General features: G+C 40.5%; 1 protein-coding gene across 1 annotated transcript in view; it reads left to right on the top strand.

Moving 5' to 3' along the window:
• Positions 1-17461, top strand: part of RYR3 (ryanodine receptor 3) — a 558656-nt gene that overhangs the window by 250316 nt on the left and 290879 nt on the right. The window contains exons 6-10 of the mRNA XM_015473104.3: positions 3993-4105; positions 5212-5311; positions 8096-8189; positions 13278-13352; positions 16088-16244. Of these exons, the coding sequence (XP_015328590.2) occupies positions 3993-4105; positions 5212-5311; positions 8096-8189; positions 13278-13352; positions 16088-16244 (539 nt within the window). The remainder of the gene's footprint in view (positions 1-3992; positions 4106-5211; positions 5312-8095; positions 8190-13277; positions 13353-16087; positions 16245-17461) is intronic.

The raw sequence follows: 17461 nt of genomic DNA, 5'->3' as shown, positions 1-17461 counted from the left end.
GTTGTCAACCTTTGCTGAAAATTACAAAATGAGTGACGTGACACATTCTGAGTGTAAGCTGACTGACCTCTAAATATAAACTGTCTGTCTGTCTTGGAGCACATAATCAGAAAAGTCATATATGGTCACACTATTTATACCAGTAAAATGACTTTAGACTTTTTGAGACTTGGGAAGAAATTTGAGAAATAACCACTTTCTAGTCATGTGTTCAGGAAACCTGTTTTTTGTTTTTAGTTACTAGAGGCTTCAATAAAAATATAGGGAAATAGCAGAGAATATTACTCATTATACCACTTTTTTTACCCCAAATTCCTAAAATCAAACTGGGTATGAATTCTGCTAACAGATGAGGGAAACACATGCATCAGCCCAGGTTCAAGCTGGCTTTTCAGAAGCTGACGTTGGCAGAAAGACGGGGGGACAGGGTTGATCAGGTGTTTGTGAAAACCTAGAACCTAAAATAATTTATTTTACCTTCCTCATCCCCAACCCATTTCATATTCTCCTTGAAGAGAGTCAGCTTGGTATCTGTGGGAGAGGGGAAGAACTTCCCGGCCGCTGAGATACAGTTCAGTAAGGCCTGGGGTGAGTCTCCTCTCTTTAAGAGGAGGGTTGCTCAGGAACCGACAGAATAGCATTGCTTCATTTACCCAGGTCATCCTGGGAATGCACTTTTCACTCAGAAGCCGCTTTTGAATTGAAAACAAATAGTTGAGTTGAATCTCTAGGAGAATGTGAGGAGAAGTTTGGAAGCAGTTTCTTGAATATTTCTGGAAGTGTTTCCCCTACACAGTGAAATGATTTGACTGACTTAACAGAACTGATGACCATTTTGCCCTTGGTTTTGCTTAAGGAGTTCTTTCTTTTTTCCCTTTGAAAAGTTTTTGTTGTTTTCTAGACATAGATTTAGGATTTGTTTAGAATTGGGGGAAAAAAACACCGAAAGGTATTTTGGTAGGAAAAAAACACCAAAAGGTGTTAGGTATTTTAGGACCCTCAACTGGCCCTCACATACCCTGCTGACTTGGGGATTGGCCCATTCCTGGGCTCCAGACCACTGCCCTGTCCCCAGGAGAGGGCGAGAGAGCAACAGTGCTCTTCGCCTATGCATCTCTTTAGGACCCCTTCATCCTGACCCCCCTCAGTGGTCCAGTGCACATGATGGATACACGCCTGTCATTTTCCTCTTTGAATGTAGAGACCAGCCTCTTCTGTTACAAAATTTTAAGTCTAGTGTAATCAATGTCATCATATGTATTTATCCAAAGTGAATCAAAGTAATACCTGTACATAAAGAGAGACATAGTGCTCTTTTGCGTACCGAAAGCATCTACCTCTTGCCCCGCGCCTCCCTGCTCTGGACCCCACCTCTCTCAGGCATCCACGTCCAGCTCCTTTAGTACGCTTCCCACTGTGCATAGTCATATGGCTTACTGATCTTTAGTTATTCTTTCCAGATTGGGCATGATATATTGATGTCCTAAATGAATAATAAAAACACACCTCTTGTGGTCCTCTCTTCTCTATTTTCTCCTTCCACCTGCCCAGTATATTTGCACCTAATTTTTATATAACTATCAAGTCAATATTAACTACTTACATTGGCATAACTGTAACTTTTATTTGCAAATGAGACTCATGATATACTATGGTCAGTTCACTTTGTGGTATTACTTTTGTGCTTTCCACTACTTAATAATTGTCTTGTTGGTTGCTTTACTTTCCGTGACCTAGTCATTTATTTCCAAACTGCCCCACAGAACAGTAACTGTCCCTGATTAGATCCAGTCACAGTAGCTGTTCTGTTGGTTACATCTTCTTAGAAACATACACCGTCATGAGGGAAACTCCTGTTTCCTCTCTCCAAGATTCTGTATTTTCCAGATCTCATGTTTTCCTGCCTTATTGGTTGATCACACCATTTTGGGGGAGCCCATTTCCCGTAACTTTTACAGAAAATATCCATGGGAGACAAACTGTTGTCTGAAAGTTTCTTAATTTCAGCTTCACAAGTAATTCATAGAAGCATTCTACATGGGAAATATTCTTTTCTCAGCATCCTGAAGGTTTTTTGTTTTCTTCTAGCTTTTGGTCTGGCTGTTGAGACGTCTGTCCACATTATGCTTCCTGATCCTTGGTGTGTGACCTGTTTATATTTTCTGAGATATCTGGATCTTCTCTTTGGCCCTGATGTGTACAGTTCCACACTGATGTCTTGTCCTGCATCTTTATTGTTCTTTTTTCTTTCTTTCTTGTTCTTAGTCTCACAGGAGTGGACCCTGGTGTGTGTGTGTGTGTGTGTGTGTGTGTGTGTGTCCATTCTCCACTGTGCTAGGGACTCTGTGGGCCCCTTCACTATAAAAATGTTTGTCTTTCAGCCTTGGGAAAAGTCAAATATCTTTTAGTTAATGTTCTCCCTTTATGTTCTCTTACTGCTTTCTGAAACTCCTCTAGGTCGGTTTTCTAATTTTCTTTGCAGTCTTGTTTCTAATCTGCTTTTCTTCATTCTTCATTGTGGGAAAAATTTTCAACTTTATCCTATAACCTTCCTGTTTCTTTCTCTCTTTTTCAGGATCAAAGAGATTTCTTTTTCTTTGAAGGGACCCTTCATGGATACTCTCCTAGCTGCTTCATGAATGTTACTTTTTCTTATGCCTCTGAGATGATTAATTCTAAGAATTGTTTGAAGTTATCTTTAGCTCTCTGTAATCTTCATTTTTCCCCTTTCCTCACTTTTTGGTTTGTTCCTGTTGTTCATGTTAGAGACTTTCCTTACATGTCAGCTTATCCCTGGTCCCAGCTGATGTTTAGATCGAGGCAGTAAAAACCGACAGGAAGCCCCAACTGTGTGAGTGGCTTGCCGTGTCTTAAGTTTCACTTTGGGATAATCTAGCAGGGACCTGGACATTGCACTGGATATGCCCAAACAGCAGTATGGTTTTTGTTGGGTAGTTTTGCTTCCAAACTAAACAGTAATCTTCATTTGGATTGGGGATGGTTCAGCATCACGGCTGGCATTCTGGAAGCTGAGGAACGGAGGTAGAGGAAAGGGAGCTGAGATTTTACTAACCAGAGCACCAAATTCCAATTACTCTCCTTTTTCAGCGATACTCTTTAGTTCCACGTCTGACAGTGCCTGATACCTGGAGTGGTTTGTCATTCCATGGATATCACTTCTATTCTTCTGTAGACTGGAGGAGGAAGAGTTGCCTGGCATGCAGGATAGAGAAAAAGATCAAATGTTCCCTTAAAGCTTTCAGCCACTCCTCCTGTTTTCAACCCCATCTTCTATGGTTGCCTTCATAAGGAACTGTTATCTCCAATTCCACAGAATTTCTGGAGAATATGTAGCAGGAATGGCCTTACTTCTTAAGATCAACTTCTCAATCCATTTTCTTACCCAGAGACTGCAGTTGTAGCTTTGTCTTGGCTAAAAGCATCTTTCAACATTCCTTTTCCCAAAATATCAATTTTTCTCCTTTGCTATGTATTTCTCACCTGCTGTCTTAGACCTTATAGATTTAGACCTTTTGAAAACTTCTGATTTTTTTTTCTAGTGAAATTACTGATGATTTAGTAGAATTTCATGGGGAAGGGGTGAGGCAAAGATAACGGTCTATAAGTGGTCAGTAGACCAATGAAGTTATTTCTGAAATATTTGTAGGTGCATATGAAAAAAATATCGTTTTTCTGTATGTATTAAAAATACTCAAAGGCTTCTATAGCTTTTGGGCTCCAGTGTTCTTCTCCAAACACTGTCTTTCTGTTTGTAAAGAAAATGAAAATGATAAACATACTCAAGAGCAGACGTGGGGGTAACTGGAATGCTTATAGATAAATAGAAATTGAGGTCTGGAGGGTGTGTGCATGTGTGTGTGTGTGTGTGTGTGTGTTTCAGGGATTCTGAACAGGAGGAAGGAGGATGAGGGGCAGAGTTAGGGACACTGACTTCTGTGATGCAGTCACTAACTCAAGGAGCCTTTGTGCAGGAGAAGCCTGTTGGTGGACCATTCATCCCGCTTCCAAGCAGAGGTCTGAGGGAGAAAAGGTTCGAATTGGTGATGACCTCATCCTCGTCAGTGTGTCCTCTGAGAGATACCTTGTAAGTACCTCCTAACACAAGCCTCTTTCATTTCCAGAATTGCTTCTTTTAGGAATGGATGGCCAGGGAAAACAGAACCACATCCGATTGGGTAGGATAAGATTACCTTTACACAGTATACTTGAGACATGATTAAATTGTCTCTCCTGCCATATTGTCATGGGGCCTGAAATGTAACTTTTTTTTTTTTTTTTTTAAGATTAAAGCAATGTTCCCAGCTTAAATGCCCCCAGGCACTTCCTAAAAAGCCAACAATTGACACATTAGTTTCCTTTAATAGTAGTGTTAGTTGTTCAGTCTTCCAACTCTTTGTGACCCCATGGGATGTAAGCCTGCCAGGCTCCTCTGTGCATGGAATTTTCCAGGCAAGCGTACTGGCGTGGATAGCCACTCCCTTCTCCAGGGGATCTTCCTGACCCAGGGATCAAATCTGGATCTCCTGCATTGCAGGCAGATTCTTTACCATCTGAGCCACCAGGGACTCAGTTTATCACTTTGGTTAGCTCTTGTCTAATTAGGAACAAGCCAGAAAGTGTTGGATATAAAAACATAATTGGAGGGAGAAAGAGAATTGGACATGTTTCAGAGTGTGGGATGTCACAGTGGTTGGAAAAGGCAGGTGAAATTTTGCCCCTGGTAGTGGTATTTGCATACCATACAAGATGTCAAGCAGCATTGACATCAGGCCCTTAAGGGATGGGGGCAATTCCTTACAGATCAGAGAAATGTCAGAGATAAGTTTTTAAGTTTCTCAGCACCAGTTCTGCCAGCAGATTTTACTTTGTCTAGACCAAAGGCTGGATTAATTTTTCCCAATTGTAAGTCCCCTTCTCCTGCCAAGGATAGATATTTTGTAACTTCCTGTTGAATTTGAGATCCAGCTGAGGGGATGAAGTCAGCATGTCTGCCACCTCTGTAGCTGCATACTTCCTCTTCCCTGAATAAAGTGTCCCACTTTGAAGCTGCTTCGAGATGGGGTGGAGCACTCTCCCACAGTCTAGGTAGAAAAAGCCTGATGAGAGTAATCCTTGAAATTCTAGGTGAGCTGCTTCTGTCAGGACTGGCCTGGTGATTTAAAGGATGTCTCATTTCTGTTTCTGCTGCAGCATCTCTCAATATCAAATGGTAACATACAAGTGGATGCCTCCTTTATGCAGACACTCTGGAATGTACATCCTACGTGCTCAGGAAGTAGCATCGAAGAAGGTGTGCTTCTTTCTGTGCGTCCAGCTCTCAGCCCGCCTGTTTGTCTTGTGCTACGTATATTGACGTATTTTGCGACTTTCCAGTTCTGGCACGGGTGTCTCGGTACCCACTTAGTGTGATTTTTGGTTCACCTGAATTCCTTTCTCTCATGTTAATATGGATTATTTCCTGTCCTGATTTCTGATTTCATGAGCACTTCTGACATGATTTTTCAATTCTTTCAATGTACCATTGTTTTGGCACTGTGTGCGTTCAGGACCTTGGAGACAAACCTTTCTTCTCCCACTGACTTTTCAGTTTTATTTATGGTTATAAGTATACAGACCTTAGCAGGTTCAATTTTAGAAGACATTATTTGCCAAGAAGGTGATATTTTTTATATTTCTCCCCAATGCATCTCTCTCTACAGGTGGGAGGAGGACTTTCTCTATAATAAAAGGATGTTTGGCCATTTGTTTTTACTTATATTTATGGAAGTCCATTTAAAAATAACAAATGGCATTTTCTCCATATTTTATTTCTCCCTTAGAAGTAAGATCATCAAAGTTTGTTCAGCATATTCTATTTTTTGGAGCTAGGCAAAGTCAATAACACCTTTCAAGTTATATAATAAATACACTGGCCTTATTTTACTCATGGGTAATATCACTGCTGAGCAGGATAATCAGATGCCAGTGACCTAAGGGTTATCACATCACATTCTAGGACTTTATAGCAAGATCAGAATTTTTTAAAAATACTCATATCACAGGTTCTAACCCTATTTTAAATCTTGAGTCTGTGAAACCTCTTTCTATTAGATGATGTTGGAAAATGGAAAATTGAGAGTTGTCAAGGTGATACCCCAGTTTCAGGAGGCATCACAGCTAACTTGAAAAATGAGTAAGCAGCAAATTTTTAACTCTTTTGGCAACTGAAGGAAGGCTTTTCAAAGGCAGGATGTGTTCAGCTCTCTTCTTTCACACCAGAATTCACCCACTGCTCTAAATGTTTTGTCAGTCATTCCCTTTCTCTCAGGAACCAAGGAATCCCAGGTTAAAATATTCCCTGAGGAAGTTTTGACCGAATCTTCTCTGCGTTAATTTTGTTCATTTCCACTATAGGGATAATATTAATGCCCAGTCCCACAAGAGGGTTTGTGGAGATTAATTGCAAATCATTTCACAACAATGCTTTTAAAAGTTTTGAGTGCCCTTGTGGTAGAGCTTGGGCAGCTGATCACTTGTGTTATCTGACTCTGCAAAATGTTCTCTCAGCATCTGCTGGTGAGAAACCCACTTCAGCCCTTGAGAAAAGGAGTGCTCCTCCTCGTGACCCTTCTTTCCTGATTATTGCCCTGGTATATTTCAATTAAGAAATGTTGTAATGCGCCAGCATTTGGCAGCTTCCTCCGTGCCATAGAATATTGATTGGAGAAGCCTAGGGACTGTAAATGATGAGCTGCAAATGGAGCATGGCTGTGCCGTCGTAAGATGATAGATCATTTAATCAAGAACGTGATCATGGAAGGGGTTAACTTTCTAAATAAGTTGGCTGTTAACAGTGCCCCTACAGTATATCATGAATTATTTTAATGCAAAAAAATATACAATTGTAAATATTTGTACAGTAAAAGAGAGGAAGATGAGAAAATGACTTGTAAACATTTGAGGAAAGCTTAAGAGGAACTTGCCTTACCTGGACAGATGGAGAAAATGAACTAGGGAATATCAAGACTATCCCTGTATAAGATGTATTGATAACACCCTTTTCTCCCCTGGCATGACTTTTCCTTCTTACTATTATAATCCAACACTCGAAATAGTTTCACAGGCCCTGAAGTGATCTAATTATGTGATTTTCTCAAAATCCTGATACAGACATTGAACATATTAAGTCCATATGTCTCCTGAGAACAGACTAGTTGGGAGAAATTTTTATTTCAAAGGGATGACAAATTCCACTTCTTCATGTAAAGTAAAGTTCATACTGGGACCCTTCCCCTGCTACCATGTTTTTTAAATGGAGACTTGCCGTTTATTTGAAGACTATTTGGTCATCATGTCCTTGAAGTTCATTATTTCCTATCCATCTCTGAACTCCATGGCTATTGAGATTCCTTTCCTTATTGTGAAAGCTAAGGGCTAGGTGACAGCTGCCTCTCTGCTTGGCCACTCAGGGATTCTGGAATGTCATTCTGCCTTCTCTTGGTGTTGGAATAACATTCAGGTTTGATCTGTGTTTACTTAACATGTTCGAAAACTAGCTACTCCTAAGAAAGCTCAGAATAAGTTTGCTTCTCCTTTCCCAGTATCATCTTACTTTCTCATGACTGCAATTTTATTTGAAACTTACCACAAAATGTACACATCCACATTGTAAGAGCTTATCCAGGAACTTGGTGTTGGGTCTATTTATGTCCTCAACAATTGGAAAATCCTTATCTTCCTAAGAGCAGCAAGTCAAATTTCCTTTTGGTTGTGTGTGTATGTGTATTTTTTTAATGTATTATTTTATTGAGGCATAGTTGATATACATTGTATTAGTTACAGGTAACCTTTTGGCTTTTAATGACATGAATTGACATTGTTTTCACCTTCCCTTTTGATACTGGGCTTGTTCATCTCTGAAACCCTATTTAACTTTCAGTGTTAGAATTGGCTTTTTTCTACCTGAGGCCTGAACTCGTGGAATCTGTCGTTTCCCAAATGCTTCTCTCTTTGTGTTTTCTAAAATAACTGACTCAAATATGTTCTCATTATTCAGCTTCCTGTCAGCTCATAGTAGGACATAATTCTGTTACAGGATACCTACTTGGTGGGCATGTAGTACGTCTTTTCCATGGTCACGATGAGTGTTTGACGATACCATCTACAGACCAGAATGATTCCCAGCACAGGTAAGCCAATAGCTTCCTCCTCCTCCTCTTGTCTCCTGTCTCCAGTGACTCAGACTAAAAATTTTGCATTTGGATATGTCCGCCAATGAATTCTGTAAGTGTTGGTTAACTGACAGACTTCTGTCCAGTCGTGAGTTGCAGTTGTAAAACAGGAAAGGCAGTGTGCTCAAATTTGCTCACAGGAATAGCATGCACATGCTGCTTCTTAGGCAAGAAATTCCATCATGCTTTTCAACCCCATTGTTTTCTTTGGTTACTCTGGAATCTGAGGAGTTTCTGGTAGCTTTAATTGCAGACTGAAGCCCCCATTTTGGTGATGGAAATCAGGGTAATCATTCTAGTGAGTCTGTGCACTTATATACATTATTCACCAGGTTCTTCAAAGGTAGATCATCTCTGTTACTCCCCCTTTTATGTGCTATGAAGGTGGAGTTCAGTGGTTTCATTCTGCTTATCACCAAATAGGATTGGAGAAACCAAATGTCAGTATCCAGACAGAGCTGGATTTAGCAGAGGACAGTGCCGAAGGGAGTGTGTAGAAGGAGCTGCTGAGGATGGCGCTTTCTCTGGTCCTCTAGTTATCCTCTCGGTGGATGCGTTTCCAGAATTCAGTCAGGAGATGGAAGATGTTAATCTAGATCTTAACTTCATGCTGAAGCATCCTTTTGTATTCTGTTTATATACAGAGGAACAGAGTATACAAACTTGGCCTCTGTAATTGTGAAACCCTGATATATTTTAAAAACTCAAGTCTCAGATCCAAATTAAACTGAACTTGATATAGCAAAGAATCCACCTGCAATGCCAGAGACCCCAGTTCAATTCCTGGGTCGAGAAAATCCGCTAAAGAAGCGATAGGCCACCCACTCCAATATTCTTGGCCTTCCCTTGTGACTCAGCTGGTAAAGAATCCACCTGCAATGCGGGAGACCTGGGTTCGATCCCTGGGTTGGGAAGGTCCCCTGGAGAATGGAGAGGCTACCCACTCCAGTGTTCTAGCTTGGAGAATTCCATGGACTGTGTGGTCCATGGGGTCACAAAGAGTCAGACGCGACTGAGCAACTTTCACTTTCACTTTTTCACTTGAGACAACAGTGAGTCTGATCTCCCTGTTGTCTAATACGTCCGTTGTTTTTGCATGACACCTGTGGGAACCTCATTAACAGCATTTCTTTACTTTGTTAGAAACACAGGTTCACATCTACACATGTTAGAAACCGTCTAACTCAGGCTCCTGCCAAACATCACACACTGGATGATTTCAGTTGGGACCCTGAAAACCAGAGATGCTAACTCTCTAGCCAGGGCTCCTTCCTTATTTCATGTCCTAAATGACACTCAGGAGCACTGTGCTTGAGTGTGTTATTGTACATCTTAGAAACTATCCCTTGGCAATGCTGTGCTGTGCTTAGTTGCTTAGTCATGTCTGACGTTTTGCCAACCCCAGGCTCCTCTGTCCATGTGGATTCTCCAGGCAAGAATACTGGAATGGGTTGCCAGGCCCTCCTCTAGGGGATGTTTCCAACCCAGGAATCGAACCCTGGTCTCCTGCATTGCAGGCGAATACTTTACCATCTGAGCTACCAGGGAAGCCCATCCATCAGCAATGTCTATTGTTCTGAGCCTCTCCCGACTCACTCTGTCCTCTGTGTGTCCGTTTGTGGGAACCAGATGTGACCCAGATGGTGTTTAGGACACATAAAACACAGACCTCTGGCAAGTGCCTGATTAATTCTCATCCCGTGGCTCACGGTTATCTCTGAGTAGAAAAGAGGCTGAGTTGATGTCCATTGGAATTAAAGATTCCCTATGCTAAATGACGTTATATGATCCTATTCAGGTGCGATTTTCTTTTCCTTGTTTTTAAACTGTAAGGTTGTGCAGTAGCCCAAGTGCTGTCTCTGTAATATCTTATTCTGCTGCATTAAGGGGAAGGCTTGCAGAACTGAAATTTTGTGAGTAGGTTGTGCAGAGTTGTCTACATCTAAGATGGAACACGTTGGAACTCACTAGTTCTTTCCATCCCATTCTTTTTTTTTTTTTTTTTCATTCCTATTCTTTTTTAAGGAAAGAAATTTGGAAAAAATTAAAATAACCTGTACATGGCCCTTTATCCCACTCCCTCACCTCCACATGCACACATGCGTGCGCGCACGCACACACACACACACACTCACATGTCATTACATTTAGAATGAAATTAGAAGCAGCCTAGGCAGAAACTGTGCTGCTTGGAGAAGCTTATCATTTTCTGGGCATTCCTGTTGAGTGGTTCAACAAGATCCTGACCCAAAAGAAAGTTTGGACAAGAATTTGAAAGAAGATGCTGGGGAGAGGAATTCCCAGAATGGGCCCCCGAGCCAGGCTTGCATGCCATCATTGAGTTAAGAGTAAAGGTAGCTTTCCTTTGACTGAGGATTTCATGTGAGCTAATTTGTATTTTGAAATAAAATAGATTAAAAATCTAGATAAAAAAAGAAATAGATAAAAAAAACTTAAAAATTTGTAAGGAAGCATGAAAGGGTTGAGACTGGGTTGTCAGCAGTGGCTCCTTGTACTGGAACTTGGATCTTTGTAGTCACTGGTCTCTCATTCAACACAGGATGCTTTAGCATTACTTGATGTCTTTGTGAGGTGAGTGATAAGCCTCATCATTGTCATGAATCATCAGATAAACCCCCAGAATGGGCCAGGATGGCCAGGAGTACCAAAATGTGGGAGAGCGCAAAGAAATAGGAAGTTGAGAATATTCTAGGAGGTCCCCACAGCCAAGAAATCATGCAAGTGATTCCACTGTAATGGGGCTGGCTTTCCAGAGGAAATCGCTTGTATTCCTTGTAAAACCTGAGAGCAGCCAGGCCCGTGAGAGGCTGACCCTCCCAGGGTGCAAAGCCAAAAGGATAATCTAGCGTTCTGAGCTCTGATTCTTGGCTCTGCCTCGGGCTTGTCAAGCACCCTGGGGTAAGTCACTTACTGAAGCCAAGGCTGAGCTGTCAGCCACGCTTTCAGAATGCCTCAGTTCCCCACCCACTCACCTCCTCTCCTGGGGTTATTGTTTTAGAGAATGGGAACAGGTTGTTTCAACCCCTGTAACCTTGCAAGATTCACTGGAGCAAGCCGCCTCCTTTTCCTAGATGGGAAGAACTAACCTTCTAGAATTCTTTATATGTCAAAGGGAAAGAGTCCTCAAATCATGTGACCTAAGGTGACCTGCTCCACCTTCTCTACCTGAGAGACCCTTTTGCTCTCACTGAGGATGGAGACACATCCATGAAAATCTCAACTAATTTTCCTGTGGAGCTAGGTCAGAGCAGCCTCATTACTACTCTGGGCCTGGCACAGAGACACCTGGGATGCTAGACCTCCCTTTTAAATACTTACTACATATTTCCTGATAGTATGTACATTTGCAAAAAGTTTAGAATGTCTTCTATAATCCTACGAACCAAAGTTAACTATGGTTGATGTAGTGTTTTATTATATTTTTGTGCCATGTAATGTAGCTTTCTATGCATGTTCATAAGTGTCTATAAACAAAATTTGGATAAATCAATAGTACACAATATTTTGTACATCCATGAACATCTTTGTACATGTTCCTTACTTTAAAGAAACCACATTAAATGCTCACAACCATGCCTTGACGTAAATACCCTATTAGGTTCATTTTACAGACAAGGAAGCTGATGCACAGAGATTTGAAAGAACTTGGCAAAGTCATGAAGCTAATAGCTTCAAATTCAGGTCTACCTGACACCCAAAATTAATATTTGTAAGCAACTCATAATTATATTACTTCCTGGGAGAAACAAATAATTACTGCACTTTTCCTCTTTCCCCTCTGTTAATTAACTGTTGTCTCAAGACATAGGTCAAGATTCTCCTGGGGTTTGAGTAATTCAGTAGTGATACATCCAAACCTTCTACAGTAGAGATATCTTTTTAAATTAGTGAAATTAAATGAAGTTAAATGATCAGTCTTGAGCTAAAATCACAGTATTCTCAGAAAGTATCTGGATTCAGTATGCCCGGTAATCAGGGACCACTATTCATGAGACATACCTTTAAACGAGGATAGTTCATTTAATTTATCATAATATGATAGAGATAAGTTGTTCCCTATTGTGCAGATTTTAAAAAATAGACTTTGCTAATCATCAGATAGACATTAGACAAACCCATTTTTACAAAAAGCCTGACCTGTACTCTTCAAACCTGGCAAAGGCATGAAAAACAAGAAAATACTAAGAAACTCCAACAGGCCAAAATAAACAGGGAAAACATAACAACTAAATGAAATGTGACATCCAGGATAGGACTCTGGAACAGGAAACAAAATTTATAGAAAAACTGGAAAAATCGAAATAAAGTCTTGAGTTTAATTAGCAGTGATGAGCCAATGTTGGTTTCTTAGTTCTGACAACTCTACTTCATATTGTAAGATGATAACTATAAAGGAACCTAAGTGAGACTTTACAGAAGCTCTCTGGACTATCTTTGCAACATTTTTATAAATCTACAGTTATTTCAAAATAAAACTTTTAGTTAAAAACACTTTAAAAGATGATTATTAATGCGGGAAAGGGGAGAACAGTGTAGTAATAAAACCCTGAACACCACAGTAGCTAAGCATAGAGCTTTGTCCCCAGCTTCCTAGAACAATGGAAATGAGTTCACCCTGTACTTTATGTGTTTTACAAGTACAAATACATTTTCTAAAGATGTGAAAGTGCATCAGGGAGCTGAATGTGAAAGAAACGGAGCATTCAGTACTTAATCTGATGATATGTGTCTGGACTGTTTTGACTCCTGATGTAGAGATGGAGACAGTCCTTTCACTGTACGCCTGACAGTCCATGAGTGTCCACGACGTGTATGTGGTGAGCATTGCCCTCGCCTTTAGCACCTTTTTTCCCTTTTAAGAGAGAATAGGAAATTGTGTCTTTCTTTGAGGTTTGTTTCTCATTTTGCTTACTATGAGTCCTGAGAAATACAGCGTGTTCTGAGCAGCCTCTGCAGGGAACTGTCCCCTGCCCAGTGCTGATCAACATCACATGCAGAAGATCTAATCTCCACCTGTGTTCACAGGAGGATATACTATGAAGCTGGGGGAGCTGGCACGAGAGCCAGATCGCTATGGAGAGTGGAACCCCTTCGGATAAGGTAATGGAGCTTCAGGGTTGCATTCTTTTCAAGATTGGTTTTTTGTTTGTTTGTTTGTTTGTTTTCCTGGACAACCTATTGTCTTAAATGTTACATTTGTTCTACATTAGCTGGCAAACTCTCAGAAGTTACTTGGCAGAGGTAAATTCTGAAATGTCTGTGACTTTTGCTTTTGTTTTTAAAGCACAGCGCACACACATGTGTGCGTGTGCACACACACACACACACACACACACACGATTTCCAAGACTTCTGCTTTGACTCTGAAGTTAGCAGGCTCTATTGCTTGATCCAAGCCCCCAGCTCCTGCCACCCTTGCAGTGGCTATGTTATAAAAGGCAAGCATAGACATGTCCACTGAAAGCCATCAAAGCTCTTCTCCCATTTATTTTCTTAAATAGATTCTCTGGTACCCAGGTGAGTCTTCCTCCTCTCGGTAGCCTTGTTGGCTCCAAAGCAAAGTTAGCTTTAATTGACAGAGTGGCGGCTGTGATGGCATGAGGTAGGGAAGACTAAAATATCCCTGGACATGTAGCTCTGAAGGAAACCACATTTACCAGAACTTGTCAGAAACAATTGGCTGGACGGAACAGGACACCAAGACTTTGGAGACAGGGACTTGAGTAAAGGCATGGCATCTCTACTGCAGAGGAGTTCAGTTAAGCTCTGGACTTTTATTTTGCTGAGCGGGATCACAAGTTAGGCTCAAGCTAAACTGCTCAGGGTAAGAGCAGAGGGTCAGTGTGGCCATTTTTTGTTTTCTTTCTCTGCCTTCCCCTCTAGCTCTCTGTTCCATCTCTGCCTGAACACATGTTCAAAATAAAATCTCTAGTGGGTGGGGGTGTATGTGCCTCCAGGGAGTTCTCAAGATAATCCATTGGTGATCAGGAGAAAATATTAGAATTTCTCTTACACACACATACAGGTACATTCAATTTTTTTTTTATTGAGGAACTCTAGAAGAGGCTGACTGAAAGGGTATGGTGTCCTAAGGAGTACCCACTTGTTAGCTGGCTTGTGGCATTTATATTCTCTTTCAAGCCTGTTGAAGTTTTTATAGCAACATACTCTGTTTTTTTCAGGATATTAAGGCTTGGTTCTTGTTTAATGAACTTTTTAAAAAATAAAAATAAGTATGTATATATAGTTCCAGTTATGGTTCTTTATTTCCCCAGAGTCTTAAACATGAAGAATTTAAGGCTTCTATTAATGTAATTAGATTCTTTGGTACTCCAAAGAATTAGATCAAGGGGAGAGTAATTTTAAAAATTGATACATGTATTTCTGAAACATTTTGTTCTAACTGAAAATATAATTAGATACAGATTATTCAGTGAATAATTTCTGCCCTAGCACTTACCATGACTTTTATTGAATGCCAGCCTTTTGATGTAGGACCATATGGTTCTACAACCCATTCAGCATGGACTCTCACTTATCGCAATCATCTTATTCTGCTTTACTTTTTCCCATGGAATTTAATGTCTTGTAACATTCCACAATATTTACTTATTTATGTTTGTTTATTATTTGTCTCTCCCTGGTGAGTGTAAACTGCATAAATATTTCTCTTAAAGAGAGGATTCTTTTCATTATTAAAGTAGGATTGACATACAGTATTATATTAGTTTTATGTGTACAGTATAATGATTTGACATTTGTTTACATTGCAAAATGATTACTGAAGTAAGTTTAGTTATTATATGTCACCATTACAGAATTGCAATTTTTCTAGCAATAAGAGCTCTTAAGACTTACTTTCTTAGCAACTTTCAAATTGTGATGATAGTCAATAATATATATATATTACTATTACTATATATAATATATATATTACTACCATGCTGCACTTTACATACATCCCCATGACTTGTTTTATAACTAGAAGTGTGTACCTCTTGATCCCCTTTAACCATTTCTCCCACCTCCCCAACCTCCCTTCTCTCTGACAACCACCAATCTATTCTGTTTCTCTGAATTTTATGTTGTTTTGTTTGCCCATTTGTTTTGTTTTTCAGATGCCACATATGAGTGAAATTATATGGCATTTGTCTTACTCTGTCTGATTTATTTTACTTAGATAGTACCCTTAATATCCATCCATGTTATCACAAATGGAACAATTTCATTCTTTTTTATGACTGAATACTATTCCATCGTGTATGCATATATGCCACATTTTTTTATTGATAAACACTTAGGTTGTTCCCATATCTTGGCTATTATAAATAATGCTGCAATGAACGTAGGGGTGCATATGTCTTTTCAAATTAGTGGTGGTAGTAAAATACTTGAGTGGAGACCGTGCATTTGGAAATGCCTCACTTTCCCAGAAACAAGTTTCTCTTCAAAAGCGGGCTTCTCATTTTTGTGTGTAATTTTGGCATCAAGACATTTCAGTGAAATGAAGGAAAACTTGGAAGCTTGTAACTTCCAGTTACATTAAACCATGGACCTGCCCAGAGGGCGATGTTCCTTGTTGGTGATCTTAAATGTTAGAAGAGAGCTCACAAGAGAATGCCGTGCTGGGTTGTAGACAGACACTTGATCTTAGCCAGAAGACTGAGAAGTGATGAGTTGGAGGCAGAAACACAGTCCTAGAGCAAGCCAGGAGTCAGGGGATGTACCGTAGAAGGGTACTGAGTCAGAACATATGTAAAAATGCACAGGGTAAATATTGAAAAAGACCTATTTTTTTGTGTAAATGCAATTTCTTCTCTCTTCCATCTGTCCAGCTGGAGTGGCAGTAACATCAGATGGGGACAGGCTTTCCGACTCCGGCATCTCACCACAGGCCACTACCTGGCCTTGACAGAAGACCAAGGCCTTATACTGCAAGACCGGGGAAAGTCGGACACCAAGTCCACGGCCTTCTCTTTTCGAGCATCCAAGGTGAGGTGAATTTTGACTTTATTCTCAAAGTGAAAGCTCTGAAACCTCCAGGTAGAACTATGACTGCAAAGAAAATAGGCTGGAACAAAACGGAGTTGGAAATTAGACCAATGATAAATACTTAGTTCTTTTATCTTTTAAACTGAATTCATAGAGGAATGTGTACCCTGGATGAAGACTGAAGTCTTAAGAGAGAAAGGCTTGAATGGAAAGTGGAAAGCCCTAAAAAACAAAAAGGATCACAAGAATGGACAGTGTTGCTCTGAGGCTACTGGAAAATGTTATTGTTGCTTAATATGTTCTGAATTGTTTTTACTACTTTTAAGTCTTATTAGGGCTTCCCTGGTGGCTCAGATGGTAAAGCGTCTGCCTGCAATGCGGGAGACCCGGGTTCAATCCCTGGGTCAGGAAGATCCCCTGGAGAAGGAAATGGCAACCCACTCCAGTACTCTTTCCTGGAAAATCCCATGGACAGAGGAGCCTGGTAGGCTACAGTCCATGGAGTTGCAAAGAGTCAGATACGACTGAGCCAACTAACACTTTCACTTAAGTCTTATTGCTTCACTCCCATACAGCAAAGATAACGTGGAGACATGAGTTTCGGTGTTATGTTTATTTAAATCAAAGAAGTAATTTCTCTCAGAGAGGTGCAGAGAAGGCTTAATTCTGGACATGGCATCGTCTTGCAGTTATTCGTATTATACAGAATTACTAGTTCCTTTTCCTTGTCATGTGTTTTCTGCAGATCTCTTAGCTCCACTGTGCCTCACCTGCCTCCACGAAGAGCACATTCTGTGGTAGCTAGGTTCACCTCAAACATGTAGATTTGCCATTTGATGTGTAGAGAGAAAAATATTTTTTTAAACTTCTGTCTTTAACAGTCAGCCAAGTTTTGACTCTGTGTCACTCAGAGTCTGATCTAGCTGGATGGTCAGAATCACACACTGAGCTAGCTCCTGATGTACAGTTTGGTGCTCTGCCACTTTATGATTGTTCTGGAAAGAGCACCCAAGCATGAGACAGGCTTGCACAGTGTATCCATAGTTATAGCAGCCCACACTTTCTAAGGGGCTCAGCATCTCCGTCGGGAGCTTCATCTCTAGCTTCACTCTTCTTTGCTCCTTTCCAGACACAGATCTTGATTTGTGTTCTCAACATGATTTCCATAAAGGGTTATTGATGATTCTGTTCGTGTAGGACTTGGTGTCAGGCTTACA

This window comes from Bos taurus, chromosome 10, assembly GCF_002263795.3.
Source record: "Bos taurus isolate L1 Dominette 01449 registration number 42190680 breed Hereford chromosome 10, ARS-UCD2.0, whole genome shotgun sequence".
Classification (NCBI taxonomy): Eukaryota; Metazoa; Chordata; class Mammalia; order Artiodactyla; family Bovidae; genus Bos; species Bos taurus.
This window is presented reverse-complemented; position numbering and strand designations above follow the sequence as displayed.